The sequence below is a fragment of the Penicillium cinerascens genome (assembly GCF_028974065.1).
Source record: "Penicillium cinerascens strain IBT 15544 chromosome Unknown contig_16_segment0_segment0, whole genome shotgun sequence".
Taxonomy (NCBI): Eukaryota; Fungi; Ascomycota; class Eurotiomycetes; order Eurotiales; family Aspergillaceae; genus Penicillium; species Penicillium cinerascens.
In genome coordinates this window covers 4,106,137-4,130,039 of record NW_026695286.1, presented here as the reverse complement: position 1 = coordinate 4,130,039, position 23,903 = coordinate 4,106,137, and the positions used below count along the sequence as shown (strand labels likewise).

The following is a 23,903-nucleotide window of genomic DNA, read 5'->3' as shown; positions in this document are numbered from 1 at the left end:
TCCCGGTCTATTAGTCCCCCATGCCCTTCTTCTATCTTTTGCTCGAGCTTTCTTGCTTGATGGTGTACACCGACTTTTGCTTCTTCCTGTCGTGACGCGGTTAATGCAAGGAGTGATCGGTACTGGGGATCAGAGCAAAGGGGCCTTCCAAGAAAAAAAAACAAAAAGAACCCCACGGTCATGAATTATTCGAACAAGCAACGAATGAATATGCCCCCGTTTCTCCTATGATCCAATTCTGGTTCTTCCAGAGTTGTTCTCCCGTCTTTTGCAAATGCCCTTTTGAGTCCATGCTCTGTTCTTTTCTCTGTTACTTTTACCTTGTCTAAAGTACTGCCTACTAATGCCCTGCTTGTTCCTATTTTGCATCCAGAGCACAGGCTGGCTACCCTAAACCCTAAGCTCCAGGGTATTAGGGCTGATATCCAAACTGCCCTTATTAGCTTTAGCCAGCGGTGGCATACCTATCTCGGTGTATCACCTGACCAGCTCGTGCTAGGGTCTCTCTTCTATAATAGGGCCTTCTTAGTGCCTAAGGCAGAAGCAGAGCCTAGCCTACCTCAGCAGCCTAAGGCACCCTTAGCCCTTGGGCTACCACTAAATTGGCCAGTTGTTCAATGTCGATATCCTACTAGGCCTGGGGTCCCTACCCCTACCTATAGGGTCTCGATAGGCCAATTTAATGAGTTTATGGGCCTATATGGGGTACCCCAGGCAGCTAGAGGGCAGATAGACCAACCACCTAGTCTTGATGCTAGCCAAGAGATTCGCCAGTTAGCCTATTCACCCTTAATAGCGAGTGGCCAGATTGGGATAGGTCTCCTAACCCAGCTACTTAGGGAATTCCTCAATGATAATCAGGCTACCTTTCGTAGCCCTGATCAGCGAGAGGCCTTCTACCTAATGATGAAGCATATACCCTATCTCTTTCTTATCCTACCTACTGCTGCTGGGAAGACTACGCTATTCCTACTAGGGGCTAGCCTCTTTAATAGCCACGTGACTATTATGGTGATTCCTCTCATTTCATTAAAGCTTGACCTACTAGGTAAGGCTAAGGCCCTAGGGCTAAGGCCTACTACATGGGACCCTTCGCAAGAATCTCTTCCCTCGGAGTCTAGGCTAATCCTAGTGCAAATTGAGCACGTGGTCTATCCTGAATTCCTAGAGATGGCGAATACCCTGATTAGTCAGAAGAGACTAGCAAGAGTCATTTGGGACGAATGCCATCTAATTCCTCTCTCAAAGACCTATCGGCCTATTATGAATCGCGCATGGCATGCCCTAGCCCTAGGGGTCCCAATGGTATTTGCTTCGGCTACCCTACCTAGGCATCTACAGAGCGAGCTTAGTGAGATGCTTCACCTAGGCACCCAGCCCTATAGCCTACGGGCTAGCCTAACGCTAAAGCACATAGCCTATAGGGTTGAGGCCCTACCTCCTACGCTCGGAGAGAGTGGCTATCCTAGCTATATTAGCCAGTTTATCAAAGGATTCGCCCTTAAGCATGGCCCCTTTGGTTCTAGTGTTAGTACTAAGGCTAGTGCTAGGGCTAACCCAAAGGTGATTATCTTCTGCCGAACAAAGGCCTTGGTTGATAGCCTATTTAATGCCTTGCAGCCTCAGGCAGCGAGATTTCACTCTGGCCTATCTGATGATGAAAAGCTGCTTCAGCTAGGGCGCTTTAGGGTAGAGACCCCTATCCTACTAGCCACTAGTGGGATTGGTGCTGGCTACGATTTCCCTGATGTTAATCTCGTTATCCACTTTATGCCTGGTGTTTATGAGATGACCAATTTTATGCAGGAATCTGGTAGGGCTGGTAGGTCACCTGATTCGCTAGCGTGGTCCTACTGCCTAGTGCAATCCTGGCAGCTAAAGCAGGTGCCTAGTCATTCAGTGCCTCAGGCTGCAGAGAAGGTCTATTTCCAACAATACCTACTTGACCAGATCTGCCGTCGTAGGGTAATCTCTAGGGTCTTCGATGCAGAAGCTATAGAGAGATGTGACCCTATCTGGGCCCAATGCGACCTCTGTGCTCACCGCTTATCCAGCCATTCTATAATTACCTCTAGGGTCCGAAACCAGACCCAGAAAGACCTAGAAGGTATAGAATTCATCGCAAGGGCTGTGAGATTCTGGACAAATGAGCAGTGCCCTATCTGCTGTATTAATTGGTCAGGTAAGCTTATTACCCTACTATCCTAGCCCTAGCCCTAGCCCTAGCCCTAGCCCTAGCCCTAGCTATAGCTATAGCCATAGCCCTAGGCCCTAGTCTATTCTATCTTACTAATATAATATATAGCATTAGAAGAACCTAGGCCGCCTAGGCCCTTAGGCCATGGGCTTACTACCTGTGAGACCTTCCAGTCGCCAATCTTTATTAGGTCGGCTAAGGAGTTAGTGACACGGGTAAACCCTAAGGAGGAAACCTGCTGTTATAGGTGCTTCCTACCTACTAGGGTCTGTAAGGGCCCTTTGGTGACGAATGAGGGTAAAGGGTGCTTCTCAGATAAGCTACTAGTTAGCTTTTGGACGGTTTGTAATATGGCCTTCAAGGGTAGGGGCTTAGGGAATAGTCCCTACTTTAATAAGGAGTGGGTGCCTAGTGAATGGGAGCCTAATACGTTCTATGAGGCAGGGTGGAGCTGGGACACAGAGGTTATTAGGGTAGTAGTAGTCTTCTATTACTTTGCCCGCCAGTATTATAGTAAGCATGGATGGAATTAGTAGGTAGGATTAGATAGTAGGGCTTTCATTAGTAATCGATCATATTAGCCTAGGTTAGGCAGGATAAAGGATACTAGCCATTCAGCTTATATAGAAGTAGTAAACCTATAGTCGCCTACCATCTAGCCTACCAACTAGGACCGTCAACATACCCTACCAACTGGCAGACCGGCGGGCCTCCATCCATTAGACTCGCGGCCCTCTATCTAGCCTACCAACTGGCAGACCCGCGGGCCTCCATCTAGCATCCACCTAGCAGACCCGCGGGCCATCCGCCTAGCCTACCAACTGGTAAGAGCCGCGGGCCTTCAACTGGCAGCCCCGCGGGCCTTCAACTATCAGACCGACGGGCCTCCAGCCATCAGACCCGAGGGCCTCCATCTAGCATCCACCTAGGAGACACGCGGGTCTTCAACTATCAGACCGACGGGCCTCCACCTAGCAGACCGACGGGCCTCCACCTAGCAGACCCGCGGGCCATCCGCCTAGCCTACCAACTGGTAAGACCCGCCGGCCTTCCACCTAGCATCCACGTAGCAGACCCACGGGCCTTCAACTATCAGACCGACAGGCCTCCATCCAGCAGACCCGAGGGCCTTCCACCTAGCATCTATCTAGTAGGCCCGCTGCCCTCTATCTAGCCTACCAACTGGTACGACCCGCGGGCCTACAACTATCAGACCGACGGGCCTCCACCTAGCATCCATCCATCAGACTCGCGGGCCTTTATCTAGCCAACCAACTGGCAGACCCGCGGGCCTTCCACCTAGCATCCATCCATCAGACTCGCGGGCCTTTATCTAGCCAACCAACTGGCAGACCCGCGGGCCTCCAGCCATTAGACCCGCGGGCCTTCCACCTAGCATCCACCCAGTAGACTAACGGACCTCCATCCAGCAGACGCGCGGGCCTTCACCTAGGATCTATCTATCAGACCCATAGGCCTTCCACCTAGCCTACCAACTGGTAAGACCTGCGGGCCTTCAACTATCAGACCGATAGGCCTCCACCCAGCAGACCAGCGGGCCTCCATCCAGCAGACGCGCGGGCCTTCAACTATCAGACCGATAGGCCTCCACCCAGCAGACTAGCGGGCCTCTATCCAGCAGACGCGCGGGCCTTCAACTATCAGACCGACGGGCCTTCACCCAGCAGACCAGCGGGCCTCTATCTAGCCTACCAACTGGTAAGACCCGCGGGCCTTCAACTATCAGACCGACAGGCCTCCATCTAGCAGACCCACGCGCCTCTGTCTATTAGACTAGCGGGCCTCTATCTAGCAGACCCGCGGGTCTTCATCTAGCCTACCAACTAGTAAGACCCGCGGGCCTCCACCTATTATACCCACGGGCCTCCACCTAGCAGACTTGCGGGCCTTTAACTATTATACCTTCCAACTGGCCTTCTAATAGGCCTTTCACCTAGCCTTTCTATCTAGCCTACTATCTAGCCTACCCCTAGGCCTCTACCTAGCCTACTAACTAACCCCTTCCGCCCTATATTCTATCCTCTATACTATCCTCTCTATTATTCTATCTACCTATATCTCTCTTATAGACCCCTTTACGCTATACCTATAGTAGAATTAATATATATATCCTACTAGTATTAAGAATATATCACTCTATTAATTCCTCTTATATATTAGTATAATATATTATTAGGATATATATTTATAACCACTAAGCTTAATAGATTTCATCGCTTAATAACTTCGTGGATACTAGCCTAATTAAGATACTACTAATATTAATCTAACCGCCGAGACTCCCTCTATTAAACGAGCCTACCTAGGATTAGTCATCTAGTAAAAAGTTTCAAACTCCCTTTCCCTACTAATTATCCTAGTATAAGGCTTGCTTACGTAATATAAATCCTCTAGCCTAGTAGCGAGAGGGCTATAGTATCTAGAACTTCTTCCCTTATTCTAATAGCTTACCTCGTTCGCGAGATATTAAAGGATTACTATTAGCCCTGATACTAGCCTTAAGGACTTTATAGGGTCTAGAAGTTAGCCTAATAGCTAAGCCTAGTACTTACATAAGGGATGTCTAGCTTAAATAGGGATAGGCTACCCGCGCGAAAAGGTCTTGGCATCCCCCATCAAAAATAATTCACGAAAACCAGACCCCCTTAGCCCTCACTATTCTAGGTCGAAATCTAAAAATGTAAAGAAGCCAAAAGATTAGAAAGGCTTTAATATTAAAAGATTTAAAAGACCCGATCGAAAAATACTAAGATTTGACCTACTTAGGGGGGGGGGTACCGTGTTGACTCGGTACCCCCCCCCCTTGCCAAGACTTTTTAACTATGGGTACCCCCCCCCCTACCGGGCGATTCTATGTTTAGGGTGGCTGGGTTTTCCCAGTTCAGGTCCGGCTGCTCCATGCAAAAGACATGGAGATAGTACTCCTGCGTCGGCTCGTCCCACTCCCACGCGCTGCCGCCGAAGCAGCTGCGCCAGTTGTTGGGTGGGTGGCGGTTTCCGTGCTCATCGTACTTGGCCGGTCTCCAGATGTACCAGTCGCGCTTCGGACTGGTCTTAGAGGCGCGAGACTCTTTGAACCAAGCGTGAAGAGAAGATGTGTGATTGACTACCAGATCAAAGAGAATGCGCAGGCCCCGCGCATGACAGCCGGCGATGAGAGCTTCCACATCGGCCACGGTCCCGTAAGGGGGATAGACGGACTCGTAGTCCGCGACGTCATATCCCATGTCGTATTGGGGGCTGTCGTAGAAGGGACAGACCCAAATGGCATCTACCCCTAGAGACTTGATATAGTCGAGCTGGGAGATAATTCCCTGGATATCACCAATCCCATCACCATTGGAGTCTTTGTAACTCGCTGGATAGATCTGATAGATGACCGAGTTCTTCCACCAGGGAACCTGAGATAACGGCATTTTGGGGGGAGGTGTTATCGCAACACAACTGAACAAGGGCAAAACGGAGGGATGAGGAGGTAGTCAAGGGAATGAAACCAGTTTCCGTCGCTCCTTGTTGAGCCTTCTTATACCCTTCTTGCCAGTTTTGGGGCCCTCAACCCCGCAACCACCGCAGGAAACGCAGATCGCATGGGGACACCATGCTTAAGAGGCACAACTAGAACACAACAGTGACGACCCCTCTCCAAACAAACCCCGCAACTAGAGATCATTTGTGCTATGTCGGTCCGAGATGACAGAAAAACACGCAGCAGTCGCTGTGTCCGTCTAAGCTCAAGCCACCAGACATGCGGACGCGTTTAGTTGGGGTGCCCGACGCTTCCCCGGCCTCATTGTCGTTCAAGTTTCCCCGATGCTCACCCGAGCCAGTCGACGGGGTGAAATATCGGAGAACCCGTTGACCGAAAAGCTTCTCAGTGTCCAGTCAATTCAGGAGTCAGCTTACCGTGAAACGGTCAGGTTACTGTCAGGTGACCTTGGCCCCAGCACCTAACATCGTCCGTTCCAGAGGTTTAGTGTTCACCGGGAAACGGAAAGGTGATACGGTCGATCGAAGCCTCGCTAGCGCTAGGGCCCGTGCCCAAATTCTTCAAGATTGTGATGTCCAAAGCCTCCGTTGGGGTGTGTTTTTGCAGCGAAGAGGTGTTGCACCAAACCTTATGGCCTCATCCCTAGGGCCTCCATGATTGGCCTAATGTCGGCCCGACGCGTTATAGTTTATCTTCTTCTCTAAATGTTCTGCGGATCCACGACAGATTGCCACCAGTCCGGAGCAAGCTGGAGAATCTGGAGAAATCCAATCCAAGACCGACGATCCGGGGTAAAATGGACTGAGTGACAGGATCAATCGAACGCGATGCTTACGACCACAATACATATAAAGCTGGTGATCTCTGCTAGTCTACACATCACTTTACCATAGCAACGATTGGTAATATTGAAATCACATCGCAATCTCCATCGCAATCGGCTTCTCAACCCATCTGAGTTCATCATCCCTTACCAGGATGACGGACGTTCACTCCACGGAGAGCGGTCAAGCCCGGAGGACGACCACGAACGAGGCCCGCGATGCGATCCTCGCCCACGAGGCGCATCGCGGTGTCGAAACTGAGCACAAGATGAGCTTTTGGCAGGGTCTCCGAACCTATCCCCATGCCGTGGGCTGGTCGATTCTATTTTCGACCGCCATTATCATGGAAGGGTTCGATGTGGTCTTGATCGGCAACCTCTACGCTCTAGGCCCTTTCCAGAAGGCTTTCGGCAAGGAGTTGCCGAACGGCACCTACCAATTGACGGTGGCCTGGCAAGCCGGTCTATCGAACGGAGCCCTCGTCGGTGAAATCCTCGGCCTGTTCCTCAATGGTATCATCTGTGACCGATTCGGCTACCGGAAAACCATCTTCGGAGCACTGGCTCTCGTCATCTGCTTCATCTTCATCGTCTTTTTCGCGAACAGCCTTGTCGTTCTCCTCGTTGGCGAGATCTTGCTCGGCATCCCGTGGGGTGTGTTCCAGACGCTCACCACCGCATATGCCTCCGAGGTCTGCCCCGTCGTCCTGCGCCCGTATCTGACGACCTACGTCAACCTGTGCTGGGTGTTGGGCCAGTTTATTGCTTCGGTAAGGATTTTGAACCCCGGTTGACCCACCCCACCGAGGTCCCCGCGAATCACGGCTGACAAACCACCGGTGCAAAGATCGTGCTGAAGGGAGTGCAACCCCTTGACAGCAAGTGGGCATACAAGATTCCGTTTGCCTGCCAATGGATGTGGCCTCTGCCTATCATGCTGGGCGTTTCCCTGGCCCCAGAGTCACCCTGGTGGCTGGTCCGTAAAGGACGCCTGGGGGATGCCAAAAAGGCTCTCCTGCGCTTGACTTCGCGACAGAATTCCTCCTTCGACGTGGACGAAACCATCGCCATGATAGAACGCACCAACGAACTCGAAAGGCAAATCACCCAGGGCACTTCCTACACCGACTGCTTCAAGGGCGTGAATCTTCGTCGCTCCGAAGTCGTCTGCATGGTCTGGGCTATCCAGACCCTGTGCGGCAGCACCTTCATGGGATACTCGACCTACTTCTACGAGCAGGCCGGATTAGCCTCGAGCAACGCCTTCACTATGTCCATGGTCCAGTACGCGCTGGGTGCCATCGGCACCATGAGCTCCTGGTGCCTCGTAAACTGGTTCGGTCGCCGGACCCTCTACATGAGTGGTCAGGCCGCCCAGACAGTTCTGCTGCTTATCACAGGCGCTCTGGGCTGTATCCCAAACAGCGGCTCGGGCGTGCACTGGGCTATCGGTAGTATGCTTTTGGTCTACACCTTCTGCTATGATGCCACCGTCGGTCCCGTCTGCTACGCCCTCGTCTCCGAGTTAAGCTCATCTCGCCTACGTACTAAGACGATCATCCTAGCACGGAATCTATATAATATCACCGGCATCATCACTAATATCCTGACCCCGCGTATGCTAAACCCATCCGCGTGGGATTGGGGTGCTAGGGCCGGTTTCTTCTGGGCCGGCAGCTGCTTCCTCTGTCTAGTGTGGACGTACTTCCGTCTCCCTGAGCCTAAAGGTCGCACCTACGCCGAGATAGATCTCCTCTTCGAGCGCAAGGTTCCCGCCCGGAATTTCGCCTCCACCGTGGTCGACCCTTTCGCATCTTTAGATTCACTGACAATCTCTGAGAAGAAAAAAGGGCACGAGATGGTCGAGGCCATTGAGAATATCGCTACAATTGGCCAAATTGGGAGTTGAGATGGTCGTGTGAGTCCAGTTGGAGTTGTGGGAGATGCATTAAGGTGTTTGGGTGATGCAGCCTCCAGCAGCAGATTTCGACATAGTGGTTGACACTTTCTATTGCCCTATAATGATTAAGAACCAGATATCTATGTTTGGCTCTTGATGTATAATATAGCATGTCTTCGGAGAACTCCCTCTAATGACCTAATTTGGCTTTCTCAATAAGATTGCGGACGCTATCCTGGCGTAGTGTTCCTAGCATATATCCTTTAATAGAGCTACCAAGCTAATGTGATTATATCCGTGTTCTATGTGGCTTTTTTTCTATTTGCGTCCGTAAGCAATTTTTTATAGCAAACTCCTAAGCGATTAGCGCGTCGAAGTTAGTCCGAACTAGACCTCGGCAAGGACCGCAAGGGACCGGACCAGACCGCAGACCGGACCGTACTATGCAGGGCCGGGTCCTAACTTTCTTAGGACCGCACCACTGCGGTCCGGTCCGGTCTTGCGAGTAACTTATATTCTTCTTGACTTAAGCCATCTCTGTGATATGATATTGATAGAGATGATAGAGATAATGAAAACTAAGTGTTTCCTAGTTTGGAAGTGGTTGTGGAGATGAAATCTAGTCGCATTTTGATATTCAGGAGGTATCGGCTACAGTGGGCAATTCCTTTCTAGTGTGTAGATCTCTTGAGATAGACAACGTAATACAAAGTGAGATATTGCATGCTGACTGTATGAAATCAGATCCATAGTGCGATCCACTTACAACTCTGTACCTACTCATGGCGTCGATTAGTTAGGTATAGCACTAGGTGCTAGAGGTGTATATTCAATTAATGGCTAACTACCTATTTAGATAACAGCAAGTTTCTTACACCAGGTGCTATGCTAAGCGAGGTCGTATGATTGAGGTCCTTCTAGGTAGAGGAAGCCATTACGTAGCTCCAGTGCTAGAGGTCATGAACTCCCAGGGTCGAAATGTCGGAAGCCTCCACCCACTGTGGGGCGATATAGGCGAAGGTTCTGGAAGGTCACCTACGGGTGAGTGCCAGATCTAGTAAATAAAGCAAATTCGAGGGGTTTTGACGGCAGAACACGCAGGAGAAAATAGGCGGTAATATCATAGTGTCAAACTTGTGAAACCCCACTGTAAGTAGGTAGTGGACTACATATAATGCAGTGGTTTTCCCTTGAAATTCTAGCTCAGAAACCCCCACTTGATACACAATTCATATATATGCAAAATGGAGGCTAACAACCACGAATTCGCCCAGTGTGGATTATCCATTGATGTCTTATCCCGGGTAGTCAACTGTAAATGCGGTCGACAAGGCGTGCAAAGCAAAGAAACAATCTTTAATGTCGCCGCCAAAGCCAACATAGACGACCTTCGCAAATATATTGAGACTGGCTGGCAGCATTTCGTCCAAAAGAAGCAGAAGAAAAACGTTCTGGTCCCCGCAGAGGCGATACCGAGCCTACAAAATGCACAAAAAACGTCCTTTGGTTGGGAGTTAGATAAAAGCTCCGTAGGCAGACGGAGTGTATCTACGGTCCTAAGTTTACACTTTTTCGAATTCTGAACCAGACTACCCGAACGCCTTAATAGCTGCGACTTAAGCCCAATTAGCGGGAAATGTTGATCTCCTCCTCGAACTAGAAGCCGACCTAGATGGGTACGACCTTAAGTCTTTTGAAGCGTGGCGGGCATTATTTCTTCGATTCCGGCCGGAAGTTGATCTTATTCAGTTATGGGAGGACCCAATAAGAGCCTATATCTTGGCCAACATCGATGCGCCGCAGACAGTCTGTATTACGGAGAACGAGGCTGGGCGCGCGTAGCGCTGAAATTCTGGAAAGGGGATATCGCAAGTCAATACACTCGCGATCGGTTTCATGAACCTGCCCGCCAGCTCGTTGTCGCGACGGGTCTGCCTTCAACGGAGATCATGGATTGTCTTCTCACTTCAAACTCGGATCGCTGATTTGGACGGCGGTTCCTGCTCTGCCTGCTATACCTGCTATACCGAAACTGCTGACACCCTCGTCTCTCGCACTCTCCTCCCCAGTGCATGAAGCTATCGCAAGTGGGAATACCAAAATTATCCTCCATCTCTTCAAAGCAGGGTTTAATCCAAATGTCCCTCCACTGGGAGACGTTCACATCAGCACCAGTCCACTTATGGCAACCTTTCTGGACAGCGAGCCCTGGAAGGAGACAGCATACGATATCCTGGTATAAAATCCCCAAATCGATTTTAACGCTCGAGCACCCTACCTCCCTGTCTATGTGCTGCACGTGGCTACAGCACATTCGCTACAGGCTCTTCGACGCGTCGAAAGAGCCATCTCTCTCGATATAGCAGATACAACCGCATGCAGACACACATTACTCCACATCGCTTGCATACCGACACTAATGCAGCATCACACATCTGCGACCCGCAAGTCTATCCGCAACATCCGATTCCAGCAGCAGCCACGCTCGCGTGATACGAATGGGTTTTTACGGGGCCCACCTGAGCGATTATTATCGATCGAGCAATCCGTATCCGAATTCTGTCGCAAATTGAGCTACTGCGTTATCTTCCTCCCCTGGGCAGTCGCAGTCTGTTTTTGTAGGGGTGCTGCTGAAGTTTAAACTGGTTGAACTGGGTTGGGGTTATATAGAGCGGACAGATTTAAAGAGATTAGTTAATAATAAGATGGTTTGGTTAACTAGTAAAAATTGGCGTAAAGTGGAGAGTAGATAGTCAAATCGGCGGCTGGCTTTTATGGGCGGCTCGCTTATCGGTTAAGTTATTACATGCACGATTGGGGCTCTACCTCGCTTACCCACTAAACCTGGAGATTACTACGTGGTCTTATAGGAGTAAAACAGTACGAGTTTTGAAGAAAACCAAAATAGGGTGAAATTAATTATTATAGGTCCTAGTGAGTGAGTCAACCTATATATCATATGATCGAGGTGGAGACATCGGGGAGGCGACCTCCGAGGTGACCGGTGAGCTAGCCTGTCTTCTGACAACTAAAGCGGAATAAGCAACTGGAGCGGGGATATAGGCAACTAGGGCGGGGAGATAAGCAAGTGGAGTGGAGACATGAGCCACTGAAGCGGGTTTGACCAATATACTCCGCAGATCCAATGCGTCGAGCTACATAGGAGAGCCCCCGCCGTGGATTACAAACAAAAGGTTTGACCCAACACAACGCGGAGTTGGTTGATCACTCTGCTTATATGCCCGACTATTTTAAACCGTTGCTCCGTTCGCGACAAAACCATGATCATGGTTAGTCTATCGTGGGAGATCGTAAGACTCAAAGAAGTACATAATTGGGATAAGGAACAGCCCACAAGTCATAATTGCTAGTCGCAAGTAACTCAAGTCTTTCTGGTCCTCGGTATTTGGAAAACAAAATTCGTCAATCTATTGTGGGCCACGGTTGTTTATGCGGGGTTACGGAATAGTCATACCCATGACTTAAGCATGAGATCATTAATCGTGGACGGTAGCTTAAATAACCTTGTGGTCGAGCTTATCCGATGGCATTTCGTATTCAACGCTCTCTGGCGCAATTTCCAGAACTGCCACTTTCTATCTGCAACTTGATCTGCTATTCGTCATAATACTTGCTCTGTACTTCTCCACCGTCATGTCTAACACCAAAATCGTGCATGTCCCCCACCTGGGTGGTATCGAGGCATCTTACCAGATGCCTCGACCTTACGATCCGAAAAAGCCAACTTTGGTTCTTGTCAATTCGTTTACCACGTCGTCGGAGCTTTACCGCCAGCAGTACGCGAACAAGGAGCTGAATGACACAATGAATCTGCTTGCCATCGAGCTTCTTGGTCATGGCCAGACACGCACTGAGCGCGAAAATTGGACGTATTGGGATACGGCTGAGATGAATCTGCAAGTCCTTGATGCCCTGAACATCAGGAAGGCTTTTGTACTCGGCACAAGTCAAGGTGGCTGGATCACAGTGCGGATGGCGTTGATGCGGCCGGACAAGGTGGACAAAACCCTTCCAACGTTGAATCATTCTAGAAATCATTATGCTGACACATGAGAATTGAGATCTCTGGCATCATACCCCTAGGCACGTCAATGGATTCTGAAACGGACATAACGCGTAGTCTCAATTGCTGGGACGCGCCTACCCTGTTAACTCCCTCTATTGAGAAGTGGACTTCTCAACAGCCCACACCTCAGTTTGAGGCCGACCAAGAATACTGCGATTTCTTGATCGACATCGGCTTCGGTAAAGATGATTGTCCTTCCGATGTTCGCAATTTCTGGCGCAATACCATCCGCCAAAATTACTTAGGCGACGATGGCCGGCGTCGCCTTCGCATGGCAGCTATAAACTTGAGAGATCGGGATGGGCTACACCCGAGGCTTTTTGATGTGCAATGTCCCGTGATGTGGTTGCATGTAAGTTATCATATCTATTGTTCCATTCGCTGAAGTCTCGCTTTTATATCCGAGTATAGAAACATAGAAATTCGTCACTAACTTACCATTCGTGCAGGGAACCAAAGATGTAGTCTACTCCGTGCCCAACGCTGAGCGTGAGATCAAGCTATTTGTGAATTCTCCTGACGCGCGCCTTGTGACTGTTCAAAATGGTGCCCATTTCTTGAGTGCGTCACACCCTAAAGAAGTGGACCAGGCATTGATTCAGTTTGTGAAAAAGTACAGCGCATAAGATCTGATTATTGCCGCGCGTTTCTATTGAATACCGCCCAATGGATATCTCTATGTCTGATTTTTGGCTTCTTCCATCATCTTCCCAATGCAGAATTTAGCACAAAACCCTACATATTTGTTGTAAGAGAAAGAAGCATGAAGAAATATTGATATTGATGGATAAAACCTCACAAACGCACTTTACATATATATTTGTTAATTCATCGACTATTCTTGATAAAATTCTTTAGCGTCGTATCACCCCCACACTTAGGCCTTTTGACAGAGGCCCAGGTCTTCCCGTGGCAGATTTCACTGTCAAGGTGAAGAGATGACCTCTGGGAAATGCATTATTGTATCACTAAATCGGCAGAGGCCATGCAGTAATGAACTCCCATCCTATGCGGTTTGAGTCGAGTCGGCTGGTAACCTCTGGTTTGAGGGTGAAATAGCAAGGTGTATTCAAGAATCTCTCGGTCCAAAATTGCAAGTTTGACTAGGGAGTTAAAGTTCCGGTCCTTAAGACCGGGAACAATTATCGTAGATATGGCGGGACGGGACGCATCCAATACTTTTGGAGAATATCATTTTCTTGCTGTCTTAAATCGGTACGAGCGACTGCAAATTGGGCGAATTGATTCAGCGGAAGGAGATGCGAGAAACACGGAAATTCACTTTATCTTGGACTTCTATCAAGTTTCAAGTAATTGTACAGTCCTTACTGTCATTTCTTTTACTTCGTTCTCGTTCTGATCAATGCGGTGGCTACTTTGATCCAACACTCAATCACAATATCCTTTGCATTCACCTAACTATCATCCGAGAGTCCCAAAATTCAAAGGCGAGGCTTAATCAGGCCAGCCTCAATCTCTTTTCTAGCGTCTTCTCTGAGAACCCGCTTCAGGATTTTACCACTCGGGTTTTTTGCGATTGCGCCAACAAATTTGACACCACCAGTCAATGCTTTGTAGCGAGCAAGACGCTCCAATAAATATTGCTGAACCTCTGCCTCAGTTGGTACAGTTCCTCCACCCCCCTGGCGACGCACGACGTACGCACGAGGGAACTCGGTGTTTGCACCCGGGATACTGATACCAATCACGGCTGCATCGACAATCTGCGGATGAGACAGCAGAACAGCCTCAAGTTCAGGCGGTGCAACCTGGAACCCACGCACTTTGATCAGCTCCTTCTTTCGATCAACTATATACCACTTCCTCGTGGATTGGTCGCAATACGCTATGTCGCCTGTCTTGAACCATCCGTCTGAATCAAACGCCAGTGCGTTGGCTTCGGGGTTTTTGTAATACCCTGGCGTGACGGTGGGTCCGCGAACACATAGCTCTCCGCGAACATTGTAAGCCGAGATGTTCATTCCGTCATCATCGATCAGTCTGGCACCATAGACTTAGCATTTTTCTCCAGACTATTCGTTCCTTATTTTTGGGGGAAAGAGTTGGAGTCTCACTTGGCTTCCAGATTTGGGATAAGCCGTCCCACGGATCCAGTATCATCATGCTCGGGGAATGGGAACATCGTGGCAATACACGAGGTCTCCGTCATACCCCATACCTGGGTGAACGGGCCTTCTTCACCCATAAGTAATCGGAAACGCGCTTGAACGTCTTTATCCAAAGGCGCAGCACCACAGCCGGCGAGCCTGACCTTCTTTAAGAAAGGACGTTTTTGAGAGATAGGTGACATCACAATTGCAATCACAATTGGTGGCACCAAAGTCAGATCGGTAATACCATACTTCTCTATTGCTGTCAAAAAGTCCTCCAAATTAAATCGTCGCATCATGTATGCCACAGACCCAGCTTTCAAAGTAGATATATGAGTGACTGGCGCGGCGGAAGCATGGAACACTGGAACAGCAATGAGACGGGAAATCTATCACGGATTTTTGATCAGATGTTGTTCCTTGCAATTAATAACGGACGCGGAGAATGGGCGAGGATTGGGGTGAGACAAACAGAGTATGGCCGTGGATTGGCACTAAAAACAAGCTCATGCTGCGCAATTAAATTGTAGTGCGTGATTGTCACTGCTTTAGGAAGGCCGGTGGTTCCACTGCTAAATAGCCTTGCGGCAGTCGTCGTCTGAGCCTTGTTGAAGTCATCAAATCGGACCCAGTCATCCTCGCCAAAGTTCAAAAGTTCCTTCCAGGATTTCATGCCGTTTGGTATGGTTTGTTTCAAGTTGTCAAAGACCCAGACATTTTGCTTCGGGATTCCTGTCTGTTCTGCAGCACCAAGTAGGGACTTCAATATCTCCGGCTCGGATATAATAAATTTGCTCTCGGAAGCTTTGATATGGTGTGCCAGCTCATTCGGTGTGTATGCCGGGTTTGATCCCGTGAATACTCCACCGGCGCCGATAATCGCTAGCACAAGTATGCTATAGTTGATCTGATTTGGGTATCTTTAGTTTTTTTTGATGCAGGACCTAGTGTTGGGCAAGGAATGCACCTACATCATTGAAAGAGTGGATAAGAACACAGTCTCCACTGCGAAGACCTGAAGCGCGCAAGCCCGCAATGAGGAGACGTATCAACTTTCGAGCCTGATTGCATGAGATTGAGCGTGACTGGTCTCGAACGTCGATGTAAATCTAATTGCAAGGGTATGTAAGACGAAATGATGTAGCATAGGACGTGTCGCTTCAAGACTTACTGGCTGATCTTGGTCATAGGGTGGATCATCAAAAATGTAGGACAAAAGATCCTTGTTAGGGAGCAAGATCCGCTCAGCCGGTTCGAAAATCATCGTAGCTCGCAAGTGTCGTGTACGGCTGCGATGAAGCAAGGGTGTTAGAAAAAGCAGCCGCTGACCTGTACTTTTAAGTACAAATCATCGGTCAAGTTAGTCTCCGAGAGGTGTCAGCCTCGAGCGGTGTGATGTATCGAAGAGGTCCGTGATGTCAGCTCTACCCCTCATCGTACAGAGCTCGGAACTCGGTTAGAGTGGGGGGGGGTAGGCCGAAATGACCATGATCAGCTGTCGCTACAGAACTTTACAGGAGCTGGAAAACATTTGTACCCAGCTGAAAAAGTTATGCTATGAACGTCCTCGGCGTTTCGCCTCTTCCTTGCTCTGCGGCGCTTGCCTAATAGTCGAAATCCTTTTGACACGTGTTCGAGCGTCTCCGCTCATCCGGCCCCGCCCCCGTTCACCTCGAGTGGAATGGGTGGAGATGGAGGAACACCATCGCCATAAGATTCACTTTGGGTTTAGGATCCGATCATGTCATCTGTACCTTCTCGGCGTCGGGCCAATAGTGGTCAACTGGTCGAAGTATCGATCGTGAGAAGATATAGTTTTTTGTTCGAGTTGGCACGTTGCAAGGGATGGCGAGTAACATCCAAAATGCCAGCTCGCGCGCATTTTGGTCTACAGTGAAGTGGATACAAATCTAGTGGACAACATTTTCCTGGTTGGGCCATGTCAGCTATGGCAGCGGACCCATTGATGGATGCTGAGCGGTTTTCGGTCAATTGGTAGTCTACCGATTGAGGGTGTTGAGAATTAGGGGGTAGATAATCAGACGAAAAGAAGATAGACAGGTAATTGATGGTAAATTCTGATTGTCTTTTCTACTCGTTCTCAGGGGGATATTTATATCCTACCCCTGAGAACTGTTTTCTAAGAGAAATGCATACAAAAATGTTCTCCTACACCGCTGCCCGGTGTCCATGGGGAAACCCCCTGAAAAGAAGCAAAGAAGGCGATATAGATGAGGAACCTGCATATACGGGCGCCCATTTCCAATAACCTCATGGGCCTAGCTGGCCAATCAGCAGCCATCGGGGCAGAGAGATGCCGACCGATATTGGCGCCTTAGGATGAGGGCTCCAATTTCCAACAGAGGGCACGATATGTATCCGCGCCCGAGTAGTTTCCTACGGTCGCAAATGGATAAAATTCGAACGGGTTATAAATATCCTCAAAAAAAAATTCAAGAAAAGCTGATTGTGTATATTCATGGGTATGGCTCGATGTTTAAAACTGCTGGAGAATCCCGCTACGCCAAAGAAACCCTACATATAGGTGCTCTGGATCGTCATAGACTTATCCTCCACAGAGACTTTCAATCTGTAATTCTTGCATGGTCGTGGATACGAATGTGTATCATTTCAAACGTTGCAGTAACAATTGGTCGGGTTCGCATCCCAAGTTTTTTTTCGTAAAGTCCGAACAGCGGCTGGTTGTCGAATACTCCCTCCTGCGATTTCATCTATGCATTCCTGCAACACGATCCAAAACACATATCTGCGGCTATACTTAAGGGCTTAGAAAAGTTTTATTGTGAAGCTCTAGATAGCCGTCGGACTTGGGAACTTACCGTTGAACTTTTCAACTCGTGCAAGTCCCTTGGGCCTAAACTTATGATTTTCTCTACCTCCAAATTAGCGACATGAATTCTGGAATTCAAGGAAGAGCACGTAGAGGCTAACCTTGGAGCCAACGTAATATCGGACTGGGCCTCGTCTGCGGTCTGCCTGCTTTTGTCATTTCGGGAAAAGAGGCTTTTGATCTCCCCGCACATTGACGATCGCCCAAGGTGGGATGTCATCATGCCAATGTAGTGATATCTTATGATGAGTGACTTTTGATCACGAGAAAATTGATGATGGTATGACTGGACTTAGGCGATGGTTCTGCTACAGCTGTCTTATAAATGATGAATCTCTCGGCGGTCCTTTCTCTTTCTATTTTTCCATAACGATGACAGCATATCTCTTCTCCTTTTCGCCGATGGAGACCATAATCCTTCATTTGATTTACCCTACTCTCTGGTCCTACCTTGAATGGATGGATCAGGAGGTCTTGAAGTCGGCAATGTTCACCGATGGCCGATCGCTCGACTTCGCCGAGAGTTTCCACTCATGATTACGATCAACTCGTTCATGTGATATTGGGTCCCGCATGTTACTCTGCGCATCTCCGAAAGCGGATGAAACAAGGACTCGGATATGCAATACTTTCACCTTGATAATCGGCTCCGCTATTGGCGATCCGCCGGATCCAGTGAACTCGGACTTCGCCGCGCCATTTCGCACGTCGGCCATCGTTCACTATGAAGTTCGCCGAACTGTCGAGTATTTCTCCACTCTGATATTATGTTAAAAATGCGTGTCTGCCTGTAAATCGTTCCCACACCCGCCGATCACCTGGACGCCGACCTCAGTGAACAAATGTCATCACCCCTTTCCGCCCGGCCCTACCGGTCAAAGCGTCACCGACCTTGCGATCAATGCCGGTCCCGAAAACTAGGATGCCAAACAGACACAGGCCTCCCTTGCCAGCGATGCCGAGCTGCCAAGCTAGATTGTACGTTCGATAACCCACCGCCGAAGCGGGCGCGTCTTTCAGAGTCGCTTGCGCTTTCCCCAGCGACCATCGATAATTTGCCGTTGCCCATTCACGGCGAAGGCAGCATTTTTTCCGGTGACCCTTCCCAAGTCCGAAGTGCCTCTGGAAGCGTTGAATCCGCCTTTCCGTCGCTTGATCTTGGCCAATTCCGTGGGCCGTCGCCAGAATCTGGAATATTTTTAGCCAACCGGCCACCAACTCAGTTCGTGCAAAGTATCGATCAGCTTGATCACGGCCATGCACAGTTGTTTGGGGCATCGGCAGAGTCCGATCCCTGGCTACTCAGACATTGCCGTTTCGATGATTCTGGCATGAAATATTTCTACAAAGTACATTATCGCAATGCCGGGGGAGTCCCTACTGCACAACGGATACCGGTTCACTTTATGATTACATCCGACGATCTCTCGACTGCAATGAAACAGGAAACTCGGGCAGGCATAGGCGAAGTGACAAAAGAACATCTTGATTGTCTTGTCCCTCGGGAGTATGGAAGAAGGCTAGTTGCACTGTAAGTATTGCATCGGAAATCCCCACGTTCCAAATGTTCATCGAATCACTAAATCAGCGCCCAGGTTTGTCAAGTATGTGTTTCCTGCACTGCCAGTCATTTCACGCTCCCAGCTTGGGTTGACCACAGCGTCGCATCAGCTCCCAGAGCTAGAAGCTTTGGGAAAGGTACCCGTGCATCTCCTGGCGGCCGTATATGCATCCGCATTACCATTCGCTGCCCATGACGACTATCTCTGTGTGTTGAGCACATATCGCGCATCTCCAGTGCAAAGACTGTGGCGCATGGTCTATGAGATTATATCGGAGGAGATCCACAGTCCTCGCCTGGCAGTGTTACAAGCTGCTTTGCTTTACATTCACCAACAACCCACGGGTGACGCACGATTTACGACCGCTGATACTCCATTTATGTGGTCCTTTGTAGGTCAGATTGTCGGCCTAGCATGCTCCCTCGGCATTCACATCGAATGCCGCATGTGGGGGATCCCGGCATGGGAGAAACGCCTGCGGCGTCGGCTGTGGTGGGCGGTCTATGCCGAAGATAAATGGCGCAGTTTACTAATGGGGCGCCCTCCCTATATACACTCGGCCGAATGGGACGTAAGTGAACTCGACGAAGGTGATTTTTTGGTCGGCCCTAGGCAAGGATTTTCAACATCCTCTTGTGACACCGATATCCCTTTCCGGTACCTTGTGAACTTGGCGAGGATTGCCGAGGAAATCCATGAAACATTCTAGTGAGTGTCAATATCACGTCTTGAATTGAACGGACTACTAATTGCCGTCTCTAGCACACTGAGAGCTTCTCAGATTCTAAATGCAAACTTTGAATCTTCGAGCGAACTGGGCCGGGAGCTCTTAGCGAAGCTGAATTTGTGGTATTCGTCTCTGCCGGAAAACTTTCGTTTGCCAAATTGGAACAAGTCGGTGCACGGATTAGCACCGTATCCCACTTCCATCCATTTCGCGTATTTGTTACTCGTCGTTTACGTGTACCGTGCCATGCTTCGACCAATGGCACGCTCATCTAGCCCTCCAATGATATTTGATCTGGAGGAAATGGCGACCTCGCCGTTGCCGGTGGATGATTCCATACTGGATTTTACGGACACACCAATGCTCGAATCGTTGCCTGAGGTATCCATGCCGGATGTATATTGCAACTGTGAAATAACTTTGCATGCGGCCGAAAAGTGCGCCACGATTTTGGTCCACTTTACTCGAAGACTAACACCCAGTGACTTCGCCGGTTTTTGGTATTCTTGTGAGTTCAATAATGCGACTTCAAATACACTTGTCTTTGCTCACCCCACTCTAGGGTCACGCATTGGCTTTGCGATTGTTTCAAATTTTTTGATGTTGTTGCTCGTGCAAGCCCCCAATGCGACCCATGCAATCCGAGGAAAACAGTTGGTAGAGTCATGGCTGCAGGTCTTGCGGTGTCAGAGTCAAAGTTTCCCGCTCGTTAAGCTTGGCTTGGCTCGTCTTGATGCTTTGCAGTGGGCAGGACTAGCGGAAACCTTCGTTCTCCCCCCGCATGTGCAAGAAGTGACGGCTAATGCGAACGATCACAGACCAGTAGTGTAAATTTGTCACAATACGTGATTTCAAAGAATGAAGGTCTGTGCAATATCCCTTATCTCATACGTTGATCTTATGATGTTGACAAACCGCTGAAGGGTTGGAGCTCATATTTCAACCACAGAACAGCGCTTCTGTCAGGGAAAGTCTAACAGTATTGACTCTCCACGATGCTGAAGGATGTCACTTGTATTGTAGACCCGACGAAAAATTCCCAGATATAGGCAAAGTAAAGGGGCGAGAAACTCGATGTTCTTTGGTATGGGTATCAAGGGAGCGGACCGCGCGACTCCTACCACTATCCCAAGAATGGGCTTTTGGGCTGCTCCACCAAGACATTGCAGTGCTTTGCAGGGGCATTCCGTCACTATGAAGACGATGGTGATATAGCCAAGCTGATTTATGGTGTTATCATAGCTTTGGAAATATCCAAGCCACATATCAAGAGTCCACAGTTTATGCTGACGGATGACCGCTAGTTTTTGATCAGAGCTCCCGTTGGTATCGATTTGGGTTTTACATCCACAATCCGCCAGTGATCGACCCTGCAGAGAAGTTCAACCGGAAGTCCGCAGCAAAGGAACTAAACCTGTGCCAGATATAAGTATCTGCGCAAGATGTCGCTCAAGATTCAACGGGTAACGGCTTGCTGGTCACGATACGTTGGGTCTGAGGGGGCAGGTTTCCAAATACCGCAACGCAAGCCGAGGTATTCGCAGCCGTTATGGGTTAAAATGGGAGAGAAATGGAAATAATATCCAGCGAAAGATGGGGGCTAAAAATCAGCTCTCTGTAACGTTGTTTATCTACCCCCACAGTCCAGGACTCCCCGCTCAATCGCGTGTCATCCCACGTTCCTCGTTCCCTGTCTAAACAAATATTGCCGATCGCTATGTAACGCTGCCATCCACACCCCTTGCATAAAATATGATAAAAAGGGAAGATCTCTCTCTTGCCAGGATGTATCGCGATGAAGTGGCACCTCTTCATTCTAACTACTTCTGTCCTGGCTTCGGCCCTGCAGACCCTTCCACCGGTGCAGTTTGCTCGGCATTCTCACTTAGAAGAATTTTCTCTTGCATCCACGGACCGTGTGATCTATCTCGAGGAGGACTTCTCGGAATGGAAGGACCAAGATGGCCTGACACTGATTCCGCCTTCGACATCTCAGTTTGCTGGAACATTTCGTGACGATCTCCAGCAACTCACCAATAGTAGCTGGAACATTCGAACCGTGAAGGAACTTCCAGAGCACGCATCGGGAATATTCCTCGGTCGCTTGAAACCCCAGAATTACTTCACCTATGAGGATGGCACGGCAACGGAAGAAGGATACGAAGTCGTCGTCGGGATGGACCGTGTTTCCATCCTTGGTTCGGGAGCGCGAGGAATGTGGTGGGGCACTCGAACTATCCTACAACAGCTCGTTCTAAATTCACATTCGATCCCGGCTGGTCGCGTGGAAGATGCGCCAGCGTACGCTACGCGAGGCTTCATGCTGGATGCCGGTCGGAAATGGTATACCCTGGACTACCTTAAGGACCTTTGCACCTACGCCTCCTTCTTCAAACTCTCCGAATTCCACTACCATGCAACGGACAACTACCCTCTCTCCCGAGGGCCTAATGTAACTTGGGACCAAGTGTACTCGCAATTTGCTCTGCGGCCTGAGAATCCGGAGCTGATGCCACTTGTCCAGCGATTAAATGAAACACTGTCCCGCTCCGAATTTGACGACTTCCAAAACCATTGTGCCCAACGAGGAGTCACGGTGATACCGGAAATTGAAGCCCCAGGACATTGCTTATCAGTGACTAAGTGGAAGCCGGAATTGGCTCTGGACCAACAGGATTTACTCAACCTGTCCCACCCGGAAACCATTCCTCTGGTCAAGTCTATCTGGACGGAGTTTCTCCCTTGGTTCTGCACCAAGGAGATTCACATTGGCGCTGATGAATACGATTCTACTTTGGCTGATGACTACATTAGCTTCGTGAATGAGATGTCTCAATTCATCCACCAAACCCACCAGAAGAGAATTCGCATCTGGGGCACATACGAGCCATCCGAAACACAGTCAATCCACAAAAACATCACTATTCAGCATTGGCAATACGGACAATCAGATCCCATGATGCTGGCTCAAAATGGATACCAGATCATCAATTCCGAGGACTGGTGGGCTTATCTTTCGCTGAAAAATGACCATGTGCCCATTACACCGGCGCCTTATCCTCAGTTCTTCAACACCGCACGCGTTTTGAATTTTGCCGACGTCGAAGGATGGCAGTGGACTCCACAGCTCTTCAATCCAGTTAACAAAACGGAACAACCCGATTCAAACGCGGTTCGGGGTGCCATTATGGCAGCCTGGAATGACAATGGGCCAGATGCGACTACACAACTCGAAGCTTATTATGCCATTCGCAATGGGATTCCGGTCGTTGGATCTCGCGCATGGTCGGGAAATGTGGGACCTAGACTCATTGCGCTAACCTTGGACGAGTCGATCGAGCGACTGACTAGGCACGCGATTGGGCAAAACTTGGACCGAAAGCTCTCACACGTTTCTGATCATCTTCCGGGTCCGCTTTTCTCATGGACAAAACCTCATTCGGACCCCTCCCAGCAGGGTCATCAGATTGGACTGGGCAGTAAGGGAATGAACTATACCATGCGGCTGGATACGAACGGCATCTTTACTATTGAATCAAAAGACGCAACCCTTGCGTTGTCAGAAGATGGCCAGTTAACTTTTTTGCCGATGGTTGGCCATACCCACTTCGCTCGGTCGCGGAAACTGATGGATTCGATCCTGCTGAGCCTGGAAGAATTTGGGCCAACACGACTAGCTCGACTCATAAAATTGTCAACATCCCTATGAAGGCCCAAATTACAATTACCACAGATGAAATTTCTGGCAGTCGCGTGTGGGTGGACGGTCATTTCGTGGGTCGCTTTGAAGTATTTGTGTATGGTGGGCATAACGAGGTCTTTTCATGGAGCCAGATGGCTTTCGTTGCCCCTCTGGAAGTTATTCATGGGCAGGGTCTCCAAAGGATGGCAGTTTACGGATCCTCTTGATGGATGGTATCATCGCGCCAAGATTCCTTAACTAGTCGGTATGCTTAGAGCTAGGCTCTATGAGCGATTTTGTTGATAGTAATACATGTCATTATGCTCCTGCTGTGTTCCGTTTACACCTGTTCGAATTTTATTAGGGCTACTCAGGCTTTGGTAGACTTGTCAAATAACAGCAAATACCGAGCACAGTAGCTCTCTAGGGCTGGATGTATGTTCTCCTAACACATG

The 23,903-nt window shown here is 49.3% G+C and overlaps 7 protein-coding genes across 7 annotated transcripts; 4 read left to right on the top strand and 3 right to left on the bottom strand.

Moving 5' to 3' along the window:
• Positions 1 to 5,034: 5,034 nt before the first annotated feature.
• On the bottom strand, positions 5,035 to 5,634 carry N7498_001556 (uncharacterized protein; the record flags this gene model as incomplete). Its single annotated transcript, XM_058448619.1, has 1 exon — positions 5,035 to 5,634. One exon carries the CDS (start codon positions 5,632 to 5,634, stop codon positions 5,035 to 5,037), a length of 600 nt encoding a protein of 199 aa, XP_058314030.1.
• Positions 5,635 to 6,683: 1,049 nt separating this feature from the next.
• On the top strand, positions 6,684 to 8,437 carry N7498_001555 (sugar transporter; the record flags this gene model as incomplete). Its single annotated transcript, XM_058448618.1, has 2 exons — positions 6,684 to 7,298; positions 7,376 to 8,437. 2 exons carry the CDS (start codon positions 6,684 to 6,686, stop codon positions 8,435 to 8,437), a joined length of 1,677 nt encoding a protein of 558 aa, XP_058314029.1.
• A 3,645-nt stretch (positions 8,438 to 12,082) lies between these two features.
• On the top strand, positions 12,083 to 13,141 carry N7498_001554 (alpha/beta fold hydrolase; the record flags this gene model as incomplete). Its single annotated transcript, XM_058448617.1, has 3 exons — positions 12,083 to 12,445; positions 12,511 to 12,867; positions 12,965 to 13,141. The coding sequence occupies 3 exons, from the start codon at positions 12,083 to 12,085 to the stop codon at positions 13,139 to 13,141; spliced, it is 897 nt and encodes a 298-aa protein (XP_058314028.1).
• Positions 13,142 to 13,957: 816 nt separating this feature from the next.
• On the bottom strand, positions 13,958 to 15,890 carry N7498_001553 (acyl--CoA ligase; the record flags this gene model as incomplete). Its single annotated transcript, XM_058448616.1, has 5 exons — positions 13,958 to 14,516; positions 14,591 to 15,015; positions 15,099 to 15,533; positions 15,598 to 15,735; positions 15,798 to 15,890. 5 exons carry the CDS (start codon positions 15,888 to 15,890, stop codon positions 13,958 to 13,960), a joined length of 1,650 nt encoding a protein of 549 aa, XP_058314027.1.
• A 2,051-nt stretch (positions 15,891 to 17,941) lies between these two features.
• N7498_001552 (uncharacterized protein) lies at positions 17,942 to 18,193 on the bottom strand (the record flags this gene model as incomplete). The annotated part of the gene is made up of 1 exon (XM_058448615.1): positions 17,942 to 18,193. One exon carries the CDS (start codon positions 18,191 to 18,193, stop codon positions 17,942 to 17,944), a length of 252 nt encoding a protein of 83 aa, XP_058314026.1.
• A 126-nt stretch (positions 18,194 to 18,319) lies between these two features.
• On the top strand, positions 18,320 to 20,597 carry N7498_001551 (uncharacterized protein; the record flags this gene model as incomplete). Its single annotated transcript, XM_058448614.1, has 3 exons — positions 18,320 to 19,008; positions 19,073 to 19,747; positions 19,802 to 20,597. 3 exons carry the CDS (start codon positions 18,320 to 18,322, stop codon positions 20,595 to 20,597), a joined length of 2,160 nt encoding a protein of 719 aa, XP_058314025.1.
• Positions 20,598 to 21,561: 964 nt separating this feature from the next.
• N7498_001550 (beta-N-acetylhexosaminidase) lies at positions 21,562 to 23,475 on the top strand (the record flags this gene model as incomplete). Its single annotated transcript, XM_058448613.1, has 1 exon — positions 21,562 to 23,475. The coding sequence occupies one exon, from the start codon at positions 21,562 to 21,564 to the stop codon at positions 23,473 to 23,475; it is 1,914 nt and encodes a 637-aa protein (XP_058314024.1).
• Between the last annotated feature and the right edge of the window lie 428 nt (positions 23,476 to 23,903).